The sequence below is a fragment of the Typopeltis vanoorti genome, chromosome 4, assembly GCF_054136105.1.
Source record: "Typopeltis vanoorti isolate ZY-2024b chromosome 4, IOZ_Tvanoo_1.0, whole genome shotgun sequence".
NCBI classification, from domain to species: Eukaryota; Metazoa; Arthropoda; class Arachnida; order Uropygi; family Thelyphonidae; genus Typopeltis; species Typopeltis vanoorti.
Genome location: NC_143552.1, coordinates 139,345,141 through 139,364,170, shown reverse-complemented (window position 1 = coordinate 139,364,170; position 19,030 = coordinate 139,345,141). Strand labels below are relative to the sequence as shown.

Below are 19,030 nucleotides of genomic sequence, written 5' to 3'. Positions count from 1 at the left end.
TATATATATATATAATATTTATAAAGCATTACAAGTGTGTATAACAGATACTTGCAAGTTAGTAATTTTCTTCCTCGAAGCTTAGCAGAGCTTATCTGAGGAAGATAGATGACAGAGGGTGGTGGTTTCATGGTTGTGTTCCTATACTGGTCACAAGCCAGGTGTTGATTTTACTGTTTGTTGGTAAGTGCTTGAAAGACTTCGACTGCTATTACAGTTTAACTTTTTTTTTTTTTTGTGCAAATAGGGTTGGATTTAGACATGGTGTGTTTGTTTCTTTGTGTTCTTGTAGTGATAGTTTTTGAGAGGGGGGGTTGTCATAGGTTTGTGTGTGTGTGTGTGTGTGTATGTGTGGTGGGGGAGAGAGAAACAGGAATTGCTCTAATTTTCATTCTCGCTATAATATTTATATAGTGCCTGTTTCAGCTCTCTGTATGTTCCTAGGTTTCTGTTGTCGAACGGCAGTTTGTTTATCATGTCAGGTACGTGGAAGTTTCGGGTGGCTTTGCCGTGATGATTGTTGTACTTATATGTTATGTAGTTTGTTGACTATGGTCTTGTTATTTGATATGTTGTTCTGGTTACTCTATATGTTGGGCTGTAGTAGTGTTTTAACATGACTGTGTAGTGGCGTAAGTGTTTCACCTTAAATATTTTGTGTTTTGTCCGTGCTTCCTGCATAAGAGTGGGTTGTTCCCAGAATATCAGTTTTATCATTTTATCTTGCAACCATTGTAGCCTGTTAAGTCTGTAGTCTGCCCAGAATGCGTATGATGTGATTGCATATCTTAAAATGTTTTCACATAATGCTTTATAGATTAGTATTTTCATGGGGGTTGGGGCATTGTCTTTTAATCTGTATAGTTTGCTTGCTATTATCCTAAGCTTGGTATGTAGGTAGTTTGTATGGCTATTCCAACTTTGATCAGCATCGAAGTGAAGTCCAAGGTAGCGTGTTGTTTTCACCTGTGTGATGGTTGTGATTTTAGGTTCTGCACTTTGTGTATAGGAGGATGAATGTTTGATAGTGAGATATTTAGTTTCTATGGGCAGGGTTTGGGGTTTTTTGAATATCATTAGCTTTGTTTTTCTGGGGTTTATATACTGTATATGCCGTTTTCAGTTAACCAGTTAGTGATTTGATTGATGTCGTGTTGCATATTTTTGTAAGTGATATTTGCATTGTTGTGAATGGATACTATGGCAGTGTCGTCTGCATACTGGAAGATTTTACTTTTTAGGGGGAGTTGGCTTATGTCGTGTGTGTATATGTTAAATAGAATGGGAGATAGGACAGCTCCTTGCGGTACTCCACAGGTTACATGTACCTCTTTGCTGTGTGCTGATGCTATACGTGTGATGTGCTTTCTGTTTTTCGTGTATGCTTTAAACCACTGGAGTAGACGACCTCCAATTCCGATATGGGTAAGTTTCGTTAACAAGGTTTTATGTGCTAGTGTGTCAAATGCTTTTGTTAGGTCAATGAATACCACTAATGTTATTCTGTTTTTATACAATGCAGCATTTATTAGATCTGTGAAATCTTCCAGGAGTGTTGCTGTTCCTTTATTTTTTTGAAAGCTGTATTGTGTTTTGGGTATGATTTGAAATTTTTCAACGTATGTGGAGAGTTTCTGATGTACAATGCGCTCCATGATTTGGTTGATTACAGGCAGCGTGGCGATAGGTCTGTAATTACTTATTATGTTTCTTTTTCCCTGTTTGTGTATGGGTGTGATTAATGCAGTCTTCAGTGTTTCAGGTATGTGTCCCGTTTCGAAGATTTTATTTAACAGTTTTTGTATAACTGGAAGTAGGTCGGTTGAGTGTTTCTTGATGTCTTTTGGTCTGATTCCGTCTATCCCCGGTCCTTTGTTAGGATTAATTTGTTGAATTGCCAGTGATAGTTCTTCTTTTGTTACTGTGGGGAATCACATCGACTGGGTTGCTTGTGGACCTAGTGGAGAATGTTCGTTTGTGTGAGGAAAGGTTGTTTCTTGTAGCTTTTGGACAGAGTTCACGAAGTGCTGATTAAAGTTGTTTGCCAACTGTTTGATGGATTTGGGGTTGCAGGCAAAGCTGTGTTTTATTGTTTCTGTGGCAGTGGTTCTGTGTATATTGTCCAGCATTTCATTAATCAGGTGCCAGGTTTCCTTTATGTCATTCTGTGCTGTTGTAAATTTGTTGCTGTAATAGTTTCTTTTTGCCGTTCGAATCTGGGTTGTTAGGAGATTCCGTTTTCTTTTGTATTCAGCTTTTAAAGCGATATTGTTTGGTGACTTCTTAAGTTGTTTCCATAGGGTATCTTTTCTTTGTATATCTGTTAGTATGTTGTCTGTTATCCATGGGTTTTGTTTCGTTTGGGGGCGTATTTTTATTTTTGTTAATGCTTTGTTATATATTTTGTTAAATGCAAGTTTAAGATTATTATATACAGCTTCAGCAGAGTCTAAAGATGCTATCTGCATCCAGTCTGTTTTTCTGATTTCATCGTTCACTATTGCTTCGTTTACAATGCTATGATACTGTTTTGTATAGTCAGTGATTTTTATGGGTTCTGGTTCAGTGTGTAACTGCAATGCTGTGAAATAATGGTCTGCTAGTTTGCATGTTATGACGGCTGCTGTGTGGCTGTTTGGAGGGGCCCTTATATTTATATGATCAATGTAGGTTGAAGTTGTTGTGTTTCCGACTATCTCTTCTCGTGTATACGACTGTATGGATGGGGTTATGTTATATGCCGATAATAGGTCTAGGTATTGTTCTGTGTTGTTATTTATGTTCCTAATGTTTATATTAATGTCTCCTATTATTATCAAGTATTTTGAGGTGCCTACTTTCGTGGCTGAAAGCCATCTGTTTAGTTCTTCTAGGAATTTTGTGGTGCTTAAGTTGGGTGGTCTGTATATTGCGTTTAATATCAGGGAGTTTTCTTGTTTGATGTTTTTAATTTATTATTATTAATAATAATATTTTAATAAATAATAATAATAACATTATTATTAATAATAAAAATAAAAGTGTGAGTTACCTCACATGCATGTTCTTATTGTATGCTTACGTCAAGGTAATTATGAAAGAAACCACGAATATAATTACTGTACTTGTAAAAATTCTTAGTGTTTGCAAATATTCTTCATTGCATTTTACTGAGAAAATAGATGTCGCTGTACTCCATCTGTTTGAAGTATGGCTGGCGTGGTAATCTGATAAGTGGTTTAATGATGACAAACACTTGTTGAATTAGGATGTTTTCGCGGTGTTTCTGTGTGTGACGCACTATTTGTTCTTCTGAAGAATTGAAATAACATTTTTCTGCTGCTGTTTTTATTTTATGTTTTTTTGTTAATTTATGTATGACTTGTGTTGATATAATATTTATTTTTTAAAAATGGGTTCATCTTCAAATGGGGTTTCTAGAGGACAACTGCGGCCTCATTTTGGAGGAAGAACACCACCTTTTCTACTTGCTGGGTTGTTAATTATGTTAGGAATATTAGGCTTTAGTTATTGGAGCTTGTCATCGCAATTTCGAGATATGGAGTCAGAATTTCAAGATTTGCAGGATCAAGTTCGTATTTCCGCTGAAAAAAAGAAAGTAATAGAAAAGCAGAATGATGTATTACAAGCTAAATTACTAGAAAGCGAAAAATCGTTAAAAGACTCCCAATATGATAGTGACAAAAAACAGCGCGAGTTCCTTCAAGTTTCACAGCAGCTTCGACACATAGAAGAAGAACTAAGTAGAAAAAATTCACAAGTAGAACTTTTAAAAACCGAAGAGGTGAGTTTCCTCACCTACATATACAACTGATTTCTTGCTGGATAGTCCAAATTGGTTTAAATCATTACAGTTTTCAGTTTAACAATAATTTTAATATATCACATAATTGAATTTCAGTTATCCAGTCATAAACTCACAATTGATTTGCATGCTCTTTCAGTTCAAGTTGGCAAATGCTACATATCAATTCTTGATTTATAGTATTCTATCCATTATTAGTTCATCATATTACTTTTAAGTGAGAGTGAGCAATAGTTCTACTGATAATAAATTTTAATGCCAGTGTTACATATTGAAGCAGGAGAATACTTGTGCTTTTAGTGATGTTTCTACAGAGAAAATGAAGTTAGTAATTTTTTAATTATTTGATATTGTTATTAATGAGAATGTACTGCAAATTTATGGTTTAACATATTAATCATTAATACCTATTAACAGGACTATTAATAATAATAATAATAATAAAAGATGAAATCTTCCATATTTTGCACATTGGCAAACCCTGCAGCTGAAATCAAACTGCAAATGGCTATTGACTCATTGCTTCTAGTCATTTAATAGTTTCTAATTTGAGCAATAACCTGGTTTAGCTGAATAGCGAGAAATAGTTTCAAGTCACTTAAAATTTTTCAGATTTCTTCCTGTACATACTAGGAAACTTGTCTTCTGCTCAGTGTTCGTGCCTTTGCAAACAATATTCTAGCCAATGGCATTGGTGCAATAACTGCTCTTCTCTATATCCATTTGTTGCATGTCCAAATGGTACCATTCTAACATCTCCAAAATGTTAATGCAGGTCTTCCAACATCATCCTTTTCCTTCATTTTTCATCATTTAACATTGTTAGGATTCACTTAAAGGTAAAAGCTAAATAACTGGGATGAGACCACTACATACCATGTAAGAAATGTAGAGAACCCACCAACACTTCTAACCTAATGCCATTCTTCCCCTTCTCATGACACCTTATTAGTAGGCCTCATAAGAAGGTTAGAGTTGAGGATTGAACATTAGTTATTGGGCTTAAACCACAAATTTGGTGGTACAACATAATCAAATTTCATGCAGACTGTAGCATTCCTGGTTAAACAAAGCCCCCCCCCCTTTTTTTTTTTTTTTTTCAATTTGGAACCAAGTTGCACAGTAAAAAGTCAAGTATCGGAAAACAAACTATCAGCAGCATAGAAGACGGGCACCATCAATGGAAATGAAGGATCTTGAAGAAAAATTAGAAAAGTATCATGTCAACATAATTGGTGGTGTTACTGGAATCAAGAAGATGAAAGTAGGTCAGTGACTGCTAAATAATAACTATAAAATGTTATATTATAGCAATAATAATTAGGAAAATGAAAGAGTAGGTATAGTTTTTGACACCAGATATGAAGTGTGAATGATTAGCAGTTTCAAGTAGAGTGATGAAGAAAAATTTCAAATTGGAATATTGGGTGATGAGACATTTGTGGCTATAATCTCACAGTAAGTTCTGAAGGAGAATTAAGGGTATTTTCTTGAAGGTATTGTAGAGGGTAAGTAACATAAAGGAAAAGCTGGTTCTTGTTGGGGATCTAAACAGCAGAGTAGGAAATGAATATCAGACATAAGAAATGTTTGGGGAAAATTTTGAGAAAAGGGCAAAGCTAATAATAATGGATTTCTGTTCAGGACATTAACTAATTATTACAAACATAATTTTCCAACATAAAGATGTTCCAAATTCACAAGGAAAGAAGACACAAAAAATAGTCTCATTGAATATGTTATTGTTGATAGTGATATTTTCACTCATGTTTGGGATACAAGAATGTATAAGCCTACACAGGATTTGAAGAAGTTTTGAGTAGGATGAAACTGAATGTTATATTGAAAAGAAAGAAGTAATAAAGTTTTAAAGAGAATCAAAAGTTGAGCAACTTTAAATGAAAATATACAAATATTATTTAAGAAAAAAATAAGAGGATGAAAAGAACCTAACCTTAGAAATTCTTGCGCACAGTCTGAAGAAAGCATGGATTGATTCAGCTAGAGAGAGTTGTTTACAAGGATAGAAAAATCGAAACTTTGGATTCAAGAAGATAAAGTGGTGGTCCTGAGAAAGAACATAGCATATCAAAAGCTCCTGTCAAATAAGTCAGCAAGTGCTTTATGAGAATACAGAGGGGGGGGTTAAAATATAATAAGAGCTACAGTAGTAGCTAAACAAGTGTTGTGAGGATTTTTTTAAGAATATAGAAGATAAATATTATGAAAGTGAAAACATGTTTTGGAGCTGCTGAAAAAATTTAGAAATAGAGAGAAGAGTACTGTAAAGGAATCTTAGATAACTATGATATAAACTGAAGTTGAAGATATTCTGGATATCTGGAGTAGTTACTTTGAACGATTATTAAATAAAAGAGGTAATGACAGTGGTAGAAACTATTCAAGAGGAATGCAGTGAGGAGAACTTATCAGTACTTGAAGGAGAAAAAAAGCCATCTGAAATATGGAAAGGTAGCTGGAGTATATACTATTTAAACCATACTATTTGGGAATTTCTCTCCCGACTGTGCCAGGTAAACATATCAAGGTAAGACATATTCAAGAAGAGGTGAAGAAAAATTTTGGAAGAAAAACAAAGAACAAGCTGAGTTGGTGCTAAGCAGGAGTTGTCTGGATCAAATCTTTACTTGTAGACAAATAGTTGAGAAATTGAGAATAATGCAGAATCAGTATTTAAGTTTCTTAGATCTGGAAAATATGCAATAATGTGCTGCAAGAAAAGTTGTTCAAAAACCCTATAATTTTGTTGTAAGTTGAACATTATTACAGAACCATATATTGCTTATACTTTTAAGTTGTAAATCAGCTGTCAGAGTTGTAAGTACAGGAAGATGTTACACAAGGGTATACACTATTTCTACTATTATTCATCATCTATGTGGACTGCACTATGAAGGAAAGTGACATTAAACTTGATATCAAAATCAGAGATGTTAATCTCAGTCCTCTATGCAAATCATGAGATCTTAAATAAGCCTAGTATATGTCAGCAGGATTCTTTAACTAAATTGAATAACTGCAACAACAGACTTGGCATGACAATCAGTAATGAAAAGACAAACTATGAAAATAGATAGGAACATGGAAAACATAAACTGCATCCTAAATGGAGAGCCTATAGAACAAGTAAAAATAATTCAGCTATTTAGGCATGCTTTTAGTGAAGATGGCAAATTAAATCTGGAAAGAGATAATGAAATTAACAAAACTTATAGAGATATCTTAGAGAGTCAACTAAATAAATTAATTTGGAATAAGAGAGAAATTGGTCAAAATCTAAACTGTCTGTTTGGAAGACAGTGTTGAAGTCACTTTTAACTTGTGGATCTGAGAGCTGGGTTAGAAATAAAACACTTGATCGAAGACTGAAGACCACATATATGAGAGTTCTGAGGAAAAATTAGTAAATGAACAGATGACAGAAATGGCAGAATCATATTAAAAATCCAGATATTAGAAAGGAACTTGAAATTAGCATTCAGGAATGTGTGAACAGAGCCAATCCAAGGTGATATGGTTACTTAAATAGGATGGAAGAGGAAAGGCTGGCAGATAGGCTTGGCCAACCAGGTTGGCAAGGCCTGGTTGGCTGAGTGGTTAGGCATATCTGCTCTCCAGCCAAAAGGGCTGTGGGCATGGATGTTTGCGATTGTCTGTGAAAATTCTAGTGGTAATGGACAGTAGATGGCGTTGGTGTAGATAATGCAGTTGGTGGATGATAGGTGGATAAGGTTGAGTGGTGGAGACAGAGAATCGTAGAGGAGGTGTCAAATAATAATAATAATAATAATAGCAAAACAAGTATTTAGTACAAGGGGACAGGAAAAAGACCCAGAGATTTAAGTGGATTGAGAGTTAAGTGCCTTGGAAGACAAAAATGTTAAATATGAACACCTGACAAATAACAGATTAATTTTGAAGAAAATTGTTAATAAGAAGCTAGCAATAATGCAGACTTAATCATTTAGTACTATTGTATCCTGTACATCCAGGGCCATTGCCAGATTAGATCGTGCCCTGAGGCAAACAATTAAATATCGCCCCTGATGAATTGTAAGACAAAAATATAAGAAAATCTCCAATTGCTATTTTGTTTTTATTACAAGAGAAACATTAATGCAAAACAATTACATAATAATATTAATTGAATGTTTGCTCTACGGGGATATCGCACAATAAAACTGTTTATAAGCTCTTCTAAATTTAAATTATAAGCTATGTCTGCCTCTATCGATATAGTTGCTAGACCAACTGCACTTGCTATGCTAACAATTCCTGTTAACGTAGCCTACAGGAATTGTTAACGTAGCAACACAGCGTACCGCAATATGGCTGAACAAGCGCGCTTAATAAGCCGCGCTATGAGGCAGGCTGCCTCTATGCTACACATTGTCGATGGTACTGTTTACATCCAGTGAAGGTACATATTAAGAATTGGATATTTTGCACAGATGACAAGTCACTAGGGGTGCTTAAGGGTCAAAGCTGTATAACTGAGAGGAGACCTCCACATAGCCTTTAAAGGAATGTGGAGAACTGACCAGGGCTTCTGACCTAATGTCCAATCCTCCCCTTCTCATGGTGCACCCTGTTTGGTATCTACCTGGATACTGAACGAATGAGGATGGGCTGGCAATTTGGGATTTTGCTGACCAAATTGTATTCCTATTGGTTAAACCAAAATACAAAACAATGGTACAACATGACAAAATTTTATGCCGCCTGGGGCGTCACCTGGTTAAACAAGGCCCCCATTGTTTTTGCCAGGGAACCAGGGTGAACAGCGAAAAGTCAGCTACTGGAACAAATCTGAAAACACACCCCAACTCAACATCACCAGAGTTAAAGATCAGTACTATCAACATAAGAAGCCTGAATGGCAAAGAAATGGAGCTAGCGGAGGAATTAGATAAGTACCAGATCGACATAATAGGGGTGACTGAAACAAAAAAGACAAAAACTGGTGAGATCTTTCTGAGCAATAAATACAAAATGTTATATTCAGGCAATGACAATCAAGGAAAAGAAGGAGTAGCCATAGTATTCAACACAAAATACGAGGCTCATCTTCTTGAATGGCAGGCAGTGTCAAGTAGAGGGATTTGGGCAAATATCAAAATGGGGAACTGGACAATGAGACTTATTTGTGCCTATGGTCCCACAGAAGGTTCAATTTATGCCTATGGTAGAAGTGGAGGAATTTTTTGAAGCTCTAGAGAAAGCTACTGACATAATGAAAAAGGAAAAGTTGGTCCTTGTTGGGGATCTAAATAGCAGAGTAGGAAGTGATTGTCAGACATACAAAAATGTTTTGGGAAAATTTGGAGAAAAGAGCAAAGCTAATAATAATGGCAAATACCTTTTTGGATTTCTGCTCAGGACATGAACTGGTTATTACTAACGTGTTTTACCATAAAAATGTGCACAAAGTCACATGGAGAGAAGAGGCAAGGAATAAGAAAAGTCTCATTGACTATGTTATTGTCAATAGTGATGTTTTCTCCCTGGTGCAGGACACCAGAGTGTACAGAGGATTTGAAATTGGAAGTGAGCACCATTTATTCTTGAGCAGGTTAAAATTGAATTTCATATTGAAAAGAAGAACACGTAAGAAAGTTTTAAAGCGAATAAAAGTTGGGCAGCTCTCAGATGTGAACTGTAGACTAAAATACACAAAGATTATTGAAGGAAAAATGAAACAGTTTGAGAACAGGAACCAAACCTTGGAGATTCAGTGGCAATCCTTGAAGAAAACCCTGATTGATTCATCTAGAGAGGCATGTGGTGAAGTTGTCTGCAAGGATAGAAAATTAGAACTCCATGGTGGACACAGGAAGTTAAAGAGGCAGTGAAGGAAAAGCAGAAAGCATTTTCGAAGTTCCTGGCAAATAAGCCAGCTTTTGCTCTTAAAGAATACAGAGACAAATGTAAGAAAGCGAAACACTGTGTAAAACTAGCTAAACAAAAGTCATGGGAGGCCTTTGGCAAGAACATAGAAAATAAATATCAAGAAGGTGGTAAGATATTCTGGAGGTTGTTGAAGAAGCTTAGAAATATAGGAAAGAGTGCTGTAAAAGGAGTTAGAGATCATAAAGGTAACATGAAAATGAGAGAAAAAGATATCCTTGAAGTATGGAGTAATTACTTCAAAAAATTGCTAAATGAAACAAGCAGTGATGACAGCACAGTGGTAAAAAACACTAACCAAGCATGCATTCAGGTATACATATCCATACTTGAAGTAGAAAAAGCCATCAAAGGCTTGAAATGTGGAAAGGCAGCAGGAGTAGATGATATTCGACCAGAAATGTTGAAGTATGGTGGTATGAAAGTCTTACAGTGACTGCACTGCATAGTTCAGAATGCCTGGACAGAGGGACGAATTCCCAATTATTGGAGTAGAGCTCTCATAGTACCCATATATAAAAAGGGAAATAAAACTGAATGTGAGAATTACAGAAGTATATCCCTACTGAGTGTTCCTGGTAAGATATATGCAAGTATACATGAGAAACGATTGAGAAGAATTGAAGAAAAGCTTGGTGAAGAACAAGCTGGATTCAGGTCAAATACAGGTTGTCAGGATCAGATCGTCACTTTACGACAAATAGTGGAAAAGTCATGGGAATATAACAAAGATCTGTATTTAAGTTTTGTCGATTTGGAAAAGGCATATGACAAGGTGCCAAGAGAAGCTATTCATGACGCTACAGTTATATGGTGTCCATGGGGCATTATATCAAGCAATACTTAGTCTTTATTTGAGTTATACGTCAGCAGTTAGAATTGAAGGAAGTACAAGAAGATGGTTTAATGTTAAATCTGGAGTGAGACAAGGATGTACGTTATCTCCTCTGTTATTCATTATCTATATGGATCACATTATGAAGGAAAGTGGTATTAAACATGATATCAAAATTGGAGATGTTAATGTCAGCTCTTTGCTTTATGCGGAAGATGTTATACTTCTAAATTAATCCGCTACAAGTCTGCAAGATTCTCTGACTAAATTGAATAAATGTTGTAATAGATATGGTATGAAGGTCAGCATTAAAAAGACAAAGACAATGAAAATAGGCAGAATCATTGAAAATATGATCTGTGTTGTGAATGGAGAACCTTTGGAATAAGAAAAATATTTCAGCTACTTAGGCCTGATTTTTAGTGAAGATGGTAAATTAAATATGGAAATAGACAACAGAATCAACAAAGCTGGTATGATAGGAAGTGAATTGAATAAATTCATATGAAGTAGTAGAGAAATTAGTCTTAACACTAAATTAGCTGTATACAAGACAGTGTTCAAACCAGTTTTTACTTATGGATCTGAGAGCTGGGTAAGAAGTAAAGCACTTGACGAAAGACTAGAGACCGCAGGTATGAGAGTCCTGAGAAAGATTAGAGGCGTGAACAGATGGCATCAATGGCAATATCATATTAAAAACGAGAATATTAGGAAAGAATTTGACATTGTCAGCATCCAGGAATGCGTTAGCAAAGCTAATCTCAGGTAGTATGGTCACTTAAACAGAATGGGCAAAGAAAGATTAGCAAAACAAGTGTTCTCTGCCAAGCTGGTTGGAAAACGACCCAGAGGAAGACCAAGATATAGGTGGATTGATATAGTACAAAGTGCCTTAGACGATAAAAATATAAGATCTGGTAATGTCGGAGTCTTGACAAGTAACAGACTGATTTGGAGGAAAATTGTAGAGAGGAAGTTGGTAATGATGTAAATTTTTCATGTAGTACTATCATATCCTGTACACTCCTTGAGGGTACATGGCAGGAATTTGATGATGACGATGACAAGTCACTATATCAAGACAGGAATGATATAGTGGTATATTAACATAACATTAGAAAAATTTAAGACTGGATATCAAGAGGTCTTTTGTCCTAATGTTATTCTTTTCATACCCTTCTAAATTCTGCTCCAGAACTAACACCCATCCAATGTCATCCTCCTTATAACCTTTCATACTTTTGGAAGCAGCACCACCACCACCTCTGAGCAAATTATAGAAGTCATAGTCAATGGCATGAAGGTCTTTTTACACTACTCCATTCCATTTTCCAAGCCATATTTTAATAACGGTGTACTATAATTTGTTTTGACTCTGACACCTCACATAGTGTGCTTTCGATCGAGCGCGCTTGAAAGCTATAAGGTTTGATGTGGATTATCTACGAAATATATCCCATGCTCTATGTTGATCTTTTTTCACTGTCTGACATTCTGAGTTCCACCAAGGCTTTGGATAGAGTGGAAACTGAGATGTTTTTCGGATGGAGGGTACTGCTACCTGGACAGTGCACTCTGTTATATATTTTACTGCTTCATTGATAGTCATTTGACTGATGACATCAGCATTAAATTTTGCAAGATGAGAAAAAGTGTTCCAGTCAGCCTGGTCTATTTTCCATATAGGTATCTGTGTGGTTGAACATGGTTCCTGTGAAGACATTGTGCAGAGAACAGGGAAGTGATCACTTCCATATATGTTCTCTTCAATGTCCCACGTGAGCAGTGGAAGAATGGAAGGGGAGCGGATTGCAAGATCATTGCAGAATATGAACGGGTAGGCATATGGAAGAAAGTATTGAATTTATTTAATAAAAGGGAAAGATTATTATTATCAAGAATTCTTCCAATGATTCAACTTCATCTATTAGTGTTGGCACTACCCCATAGAGTATTCTGACCATTAAAGTCACCCATCAAAAGTGTGGGTTCAGGCAATTGCGAGATTAAAGTTATCAAGATCAATTTCATTTAACTCGGCACTTGGTGTTAAATAAATTGAACTTTCAACGGAGAAGCGTTGAAATTGAACGGAGAAGCGAATCGCTACTGCTTCCAGAGAAGTATTAAGTTGGATCTGATGGAAAGGAATATGACTACCCAATAAGATAGCTACTCCTCCCATGAGCAGGACCACCTCCAGTTCTATCCTTGTGTACAACAGTGAAATTCCTAAAGGTAGGGTCCTTATTGGGTCTTAAGTACGTTTCCTGTAGACAAAAACTGAAAGGTTTGTGTTTCTGCAACAAAATCTTGATATTATCGATATTCTGGCGAAGTCCATGACAGTTCCATTGTACAAATTTTCCTATTTGTTTGTTTTATAGACTTGTCGGTTTTCAGAAGGTTGAGGGCTTACCTTTGTTATATTTATCAATTGTTTTGGGGAAGTATGGATGGCCAGTGTCCATCTCTTCCTCTGGTAGAGTATTCAATGCATCTAATGTGTTAGGATCAGTTGGTAAGTTTAGTTTACTTTCACTGGGTACTGAAGTATCCATTTTTTTTTGTGGGAGTATCTGATGGTTTTTCTTTAAGTGATATCTTTGCTATAATTTTTATGACGAGTGGGTTTTTATCAAGTGGGATCATTTTTGGAGTTATCTCTGGAGTAAGGCCATAGGTTTTTTTGTTGTGCCCAACAGAGAAGTACTTGTGATCATAAGGTGCAGGTATGGTGAAATTATCAGATGGTGGAACAGACATATAAGTTTGAGTCCCCACTGTCACTTTCTTAATTGTTACCTTCTCAGCATAAGAGGATCTCAGAGCAGGTATGATAGTTACTAGCTTTCTTTTTGTGTCCTGGTATGTTATATTTTGCTCTGCTTTCATTCTTTGTATTTCTTTTTCATCTTTCCATTTCTGACAAGCACGAGAGTAACCTGAATGATCTCCCTGACAGTTGACACATTTAGCTTTTTTTTTTTTGTACAGCAAGATTTGTTATCATGCTCTTTACTACCACATTGAGCACAGGTAGTAGAACCATGACAGGCAGTTTGGGCATGTCCATATCTCTGACATTTAAAGCATCTCAGTAGGTTAGGGATGTACATTCTAACAGGACAGCTGAGATACCCTGCTTTTACAGATGTTAGAGGCTTAGGTGTATCAAAAAGTAAGGATGATGTTCTTGGTTAGAATTAGGCAACCATCCCTATGTATCAGAATGCACCTCGCACAAAGTTCTGAACATATCTCATCAGGAACATCAAGGAGATCCCATTCTGATATCACTCCTCTACAGGAGTTAAGTGTTTTATGTAATAATTGTTACTGTAATTTCTATTCCACTCGTTGTTGCTCTCAGTAGTTTTTCAGCATGTTGCTCACACAATGATCAGAAGGAACAGCTTCTGTTTGAACAGGTCAGGTTTTCACTGTAAATATCACGAACTCCAAATGGAACCTTACACAAAATAATCATAGTTTATGTTACAAATCAGCATTAAAATTGAGGGGTTAATGTTAAGTCAGGTAATAACAGGGATATACACTCTTTTCACTGTTATTTATAATTTATATGAACCTCGTTATTGAGGAAAAGTATTGAACTCTACATTCAAATAAGATATTAAGTTTTATTCTATGCAGATGACATCATCCTCTTAAATAGCCCAATTACTAGTCCTGAGGAGTCTAGCCAAATAATTGATGTGAAGAATTTAGTATTAAAATCAGCATTAAAAAGAGAAATTAAAATGAAAATAAGCAGGAAAACAGAATGGAGAAACATCTCAATTTTCAGTAGTTGAATATGCATTGGCCATTGCATTTTAGGTGTAATTAGGTATCATGCTCTTTACTACCACATTGAGCACAGGTAGTAGAACCATGACAGGCACTTTGGGCATGTCCATATCTCTGACATTTAAAGCATCTCAGTAGGTTAGGGATGTACATTCTAACAGGACTGCTGAGATACCCTGCTTTTACAGATGTTAGAGGCTTAGGTGCATCAAAAGTAAGGATGATGTTCTTGGTTAGGCAACCCATCCCTATGTATCAGGATGCACCTCACACAAAGTTCTGAACATATCTCCTCATCAGGAACATCAAGGAGATCCCATTCTGATATCAGAATGGGATCTCCTTAGCAATAATTGTTACTGTAATTTCTATTCCACTCGTTGTTGCTCTCAGTAGTTTTTCGGCATATTGCTCACACAATGTTTCCATAAGGACATCACCAGAACGCAATTTCGTAACAGTTTTGGGAGGTAATGCCAGTCCTTCTAAACCTTTTTGAATAAAGAAGGGACATTTTCCCTGTTGGTTTTCACCTGTAGCATGAATGATTAAAAATGTTGGTACATGCATGTTAGCATCATATCTTTTTTTTTCTTACTTCTGTTTCCATATGCTGTATCTATGGTATCAGTACTTGATTGGGACTTTGTTAGGACTCCTGAAACATTTGAGGATGAAGAATTAATGCCAGAGCTCCCCACCCACCATGGAGCCACACATGGATGTCCACTGCCTGGCCAAAGTAGTGCAAGACTACCAGATCCTCCTTTCCGGATGTCCATGGGTCGCACCGCACGACAAACATGGAAGCAGTGCGTTTGAACCCAGTGCTGGTCATATGGAAAAAAGGATAGTGAAAAAGACTCAGGAGAAGTAGAGCGAAGAATATGGGAAGAAAAGCAAAGAAAAAGAGGAAGAATGAAAAGGGCCAGTACCATCACTGAGAGTTCATCTTCACCACAACAGGTGCCCCACATGGAGAGGAGCTTATCAGAAGAGTTGATAATTTCCTTACATGTTCATGTAATATGTGGACCAATCTGCTATCTAATATTCTAAACACCTACATTATTTCAAACTTTATTCTCCCATCAGTCAATATCACATTGGGCATTGCATTATCACCACCTAGATGGTATACCATTGGAGAATGATCACTCAGTGCTTCAACTATTTGGTTTGCTTTAGTTACCTTCCCACCATTTGCAATTTTTAAAATCAGCCTTCCATAATCATTCCTCCTTTTACTTTCCAAAAAAAACTTCAGGATTTCTTTTGGCCTCATCAGCTAGCTTTCTGTCATAATTAACTTTGGCCTTCCTTACCATGGAGGTCACCCTTCTTGCTTGTGCCTTACACCTTTTCTTTATACTCCTACAACTTTTCTTTGTTTCCAATTCCTGCTTAATAATGTATTCATCCATCTAACTCTGTGGATATACTCTGATCTCTCCCCTTCCATATTCTTATGCCATGGTACTGCTGAAAGCTGACTCTTTAGTTTGTCATAATCACCTGCTCTGTAATTCCACATATATCCCTTCTTAATAGAAAATTCTGCATATCTGGAAATCTCCTGGATCAGGACTACAGGTCTCTTTCCCCCAAGCAGAAGCAGCATAGTTAGATTGGCTATTTTTAAGTTCTCTGATACTATGATCAGATATAGTACTCTTGAACCTTGTGTCCCCTCTGTTATATCTTCTCAGATAATTATCTCTCAGCAGCTGTATAAATTCCATTTTCCTTCTCTCCCTGTGACCATTCTGTCTTCTAATTTATGACCCCATAGTTGATCCCTTCCCCTCCCAAATAATTTTTGGCTTCAATTCTTCTGCTGTTATTAGAAAACACCCCTCTCCTTAGCCTGTTCCTTCTCTCCTCTCTAAAGATACTATATTTTGCATTCTCACCAAGTGTCACTAATGCATATAACTTTTGGCTAAGTCGAGCTAACTAATGCCAAAAACTCCTCACCCTTATTACAAACATGTCTGGCATTAGTACATATAAGCTGCAATACTCCTTCTTCCCCCAATGGAACCATGCTCACCTACATTCCTCCCTAAACATCCCAGTTTTGCTGACTGCAGTTCAGAACTCTCACTGAATAATACTTTCTCAACACCTCCTGACCTCAAATCCATTCAAATATACATATATCATCCACCTTATATAAATCCTTCTATCAAACTCTCTCTACACTATTCCTCTGCTCAATTGTGCATTACTTAGAGTATGCCCAATGTGTGTATGCAGATGCATGTTTATATATATCAGGAGCTGATAATTCAGGTTGTGCTAAGTGTGTGGTGTTTTTGGAATAGCAATTTCACCAATATTATATTTTTGCATTTATTCCTCCAAAGACTCTCCAAATTGTTTCCTGGTTTCGCATGATTCCTAAAATGAAACACAATATACTAATGCTTGTAAAGAGGAGACATTTCAATGTGTAAACATTGTATCACATTCGTATTAATAGCCCAGGTGTTCAGTCACAAATATGGACACCTTTCAACAGACATGCAGATGTACTGCGTGTCAAATTCTTAGCATTCCAGTGGTTTTAAACAGCCCATAAAGGCAAGCCAGGGTATGCACTGAGACAATAAACCCAGAAGTCATTAGTGGCTGTGATTGGTTTTTGTGTGAAGCAATCCGATTGAACATTGTCATTTGTCATGAGTTGCTGTTTTTGTTTTCTGAGTTTCATCTGTTTTGTGTGTGTGAAGTGTGAACTGACATGTTTTTGACACCGATATAAACAAGTGTTTAATATATATAATTTTCTATAAATAATTTATAACTTTTTTTTGCTCTTATTTACAATGGGAAACAGTGTTGACGATTACTGAATATCCCATTTTCTGCCAGAGCTTTTTGGCAGTTGCATTTTAGGTGTAATTTTTAATGAACATAGCACATTATTGAAATAGAAAACAGAGTAAGTAATTGGTATGATGGGAAGTCAGTTGAATAAATGTATACAAAAGAAGAAAAAAATCAGTTGAAACACCAAGTGAACAGTATAGAAGACAGTGCTCAAACCACTTTTAATTTAGTTAGGAATAAAACTGTTGGTCAAAGATCAGACCACCTATGTGAGTTGTGAAGGAAATTGGAGATGTAAACAGATGTTATCTGTGTCAGAATCATTGAAAATGAAAATCTTAGAAAGGGATTTGTCAACATTAGCAAAAAAAAAAAAAAAACAAGGAAGACTAAAATATTGGTGATGATATAGTTTGGGAGTGTTTTAGAACATTGAAATGTAAAAAGCTGATTAAATCAGACATCTGACAAATAATACATGCATTTTAAGAAAGTTGTTACAGGAACTATTCATGAAGTATTGATTGTTGAAATATCATAATGTCTCTTGAGAATGTACACTGGGAAATAATATCGAAAATTGTTTCAGCTTAACTGTGAAAAAAGTCAACTGAAATTGCAAAATGGGGAGGTGTGCGTCTGGGGGGGGGACAGTACTTAGAAGTATGAAATTCTGGAGAAAACTGGAAAGAAGCTATTGTTCAATTTAAAATTTTGCAACAAAAATCTTTGATAAAGAGTAGTAATGAAACATGGGCTATTTAAAAAATATAAACTGTGCAATTTAAATATTCAATAGTTACATAAGACTTGGAGGTATTGTAGGTATTGTATTTTACGTTTCACACTATAGTTTTCTAAACAGAAGCATATGTGAAATAATAGTAGCTTGGATTATTGCAAAATACTTCATTGTATTATCAGCATTGTATAATGAAGAATTATTTACCTTAAGAACTAAAGTTGGAAGTAAAAAAAAAAAAATTATCATTATTACGTAACACCTCCAGGGAGTCCAAAGACTCATCGAGGGAGAATATCTGCTCTATTAATCTGCTCTGCTAAATAATCATTTAATATTTTATACATGTTTATATCTTGCAGGAGTAACTTAGTTTCTCTGTAATTTGTAATCATTTTTTTTTTTTCTGGTGTAAATCTCACAGGATACATTGAATATATGATAGACCAAAAGAAATAAGTTGCTGTTAATTTCCTACCGAGTTTTTAAGTTTGTCTCCTGTTTGTTAGGTTTCTAAGTTGATCAAGTGTTGCTTTTTTTGACTTCTAAGGCACTTGTACTCAATGAGATGAGTACGTCATTTCTTCTGTAATGAATGTCTTCTTTGCTTTAAACACTAGTTTGCTGATTTTTCTTCTGTTTTTTTTTTTAAATAATGACCACACTATGTTAGATTAGCTCTATTTATATATTCTTGAATCTTGAATATTAATGTTTTCATGTTTCTCTCGTCATGTTTATAGTATTGTTCTGCTACTGATGCTATCTGTAATTAAGAGAAAACATTTCTTAGACTTAATCATTTTAGAATTTTGTCTCTCTCCCTCTATACTATATGGATAATTTTAGATAGATTTTTTTCTTCCTCTCCACACAGTGTGCTGAGTCAATTAATGTATTAATTTAAAGTAATGAATTAGGTGCTGAATTCCTGGATTAAGGAAACAATTAATACAGTAACCCAGTTTAGAATGGCTACCCAACATATTGTGAATATTGTTGTAATTGTTAAGAATAAGTTATCTTTGTTATCCTGATAATACTAGATAATACTTGTTCTTTTTCCTGA

The 19,030-nt window shown here is 35.6% G+C and overlaps 1 protein-coding gene across 1 annotated transcript in view; it reads left to right on the top strand.

Annotated features, from left to right (window-relative positions):
* Positions 1-3,205: 3,205 nt before the first annotated feature.
* LOC150107715 (uncharacterized) overlaps positions 3,206-19,030 on the top strand; it is a 74,923-nt gene continuing 59,098 nt past the window's right edge. Inside the window, exon 1 of the mRNA XM_090391485.1 lies at positions 3,206-3,784. Coding sequence (XP_090247611.1) covers positions 3,392-3,784 — 393 coding nt within the window. The 5' untranslated portion in view covers positions 3,206-3,391. The remainder of the gene's footprint in view (positions 3,785-19,030) is intronic.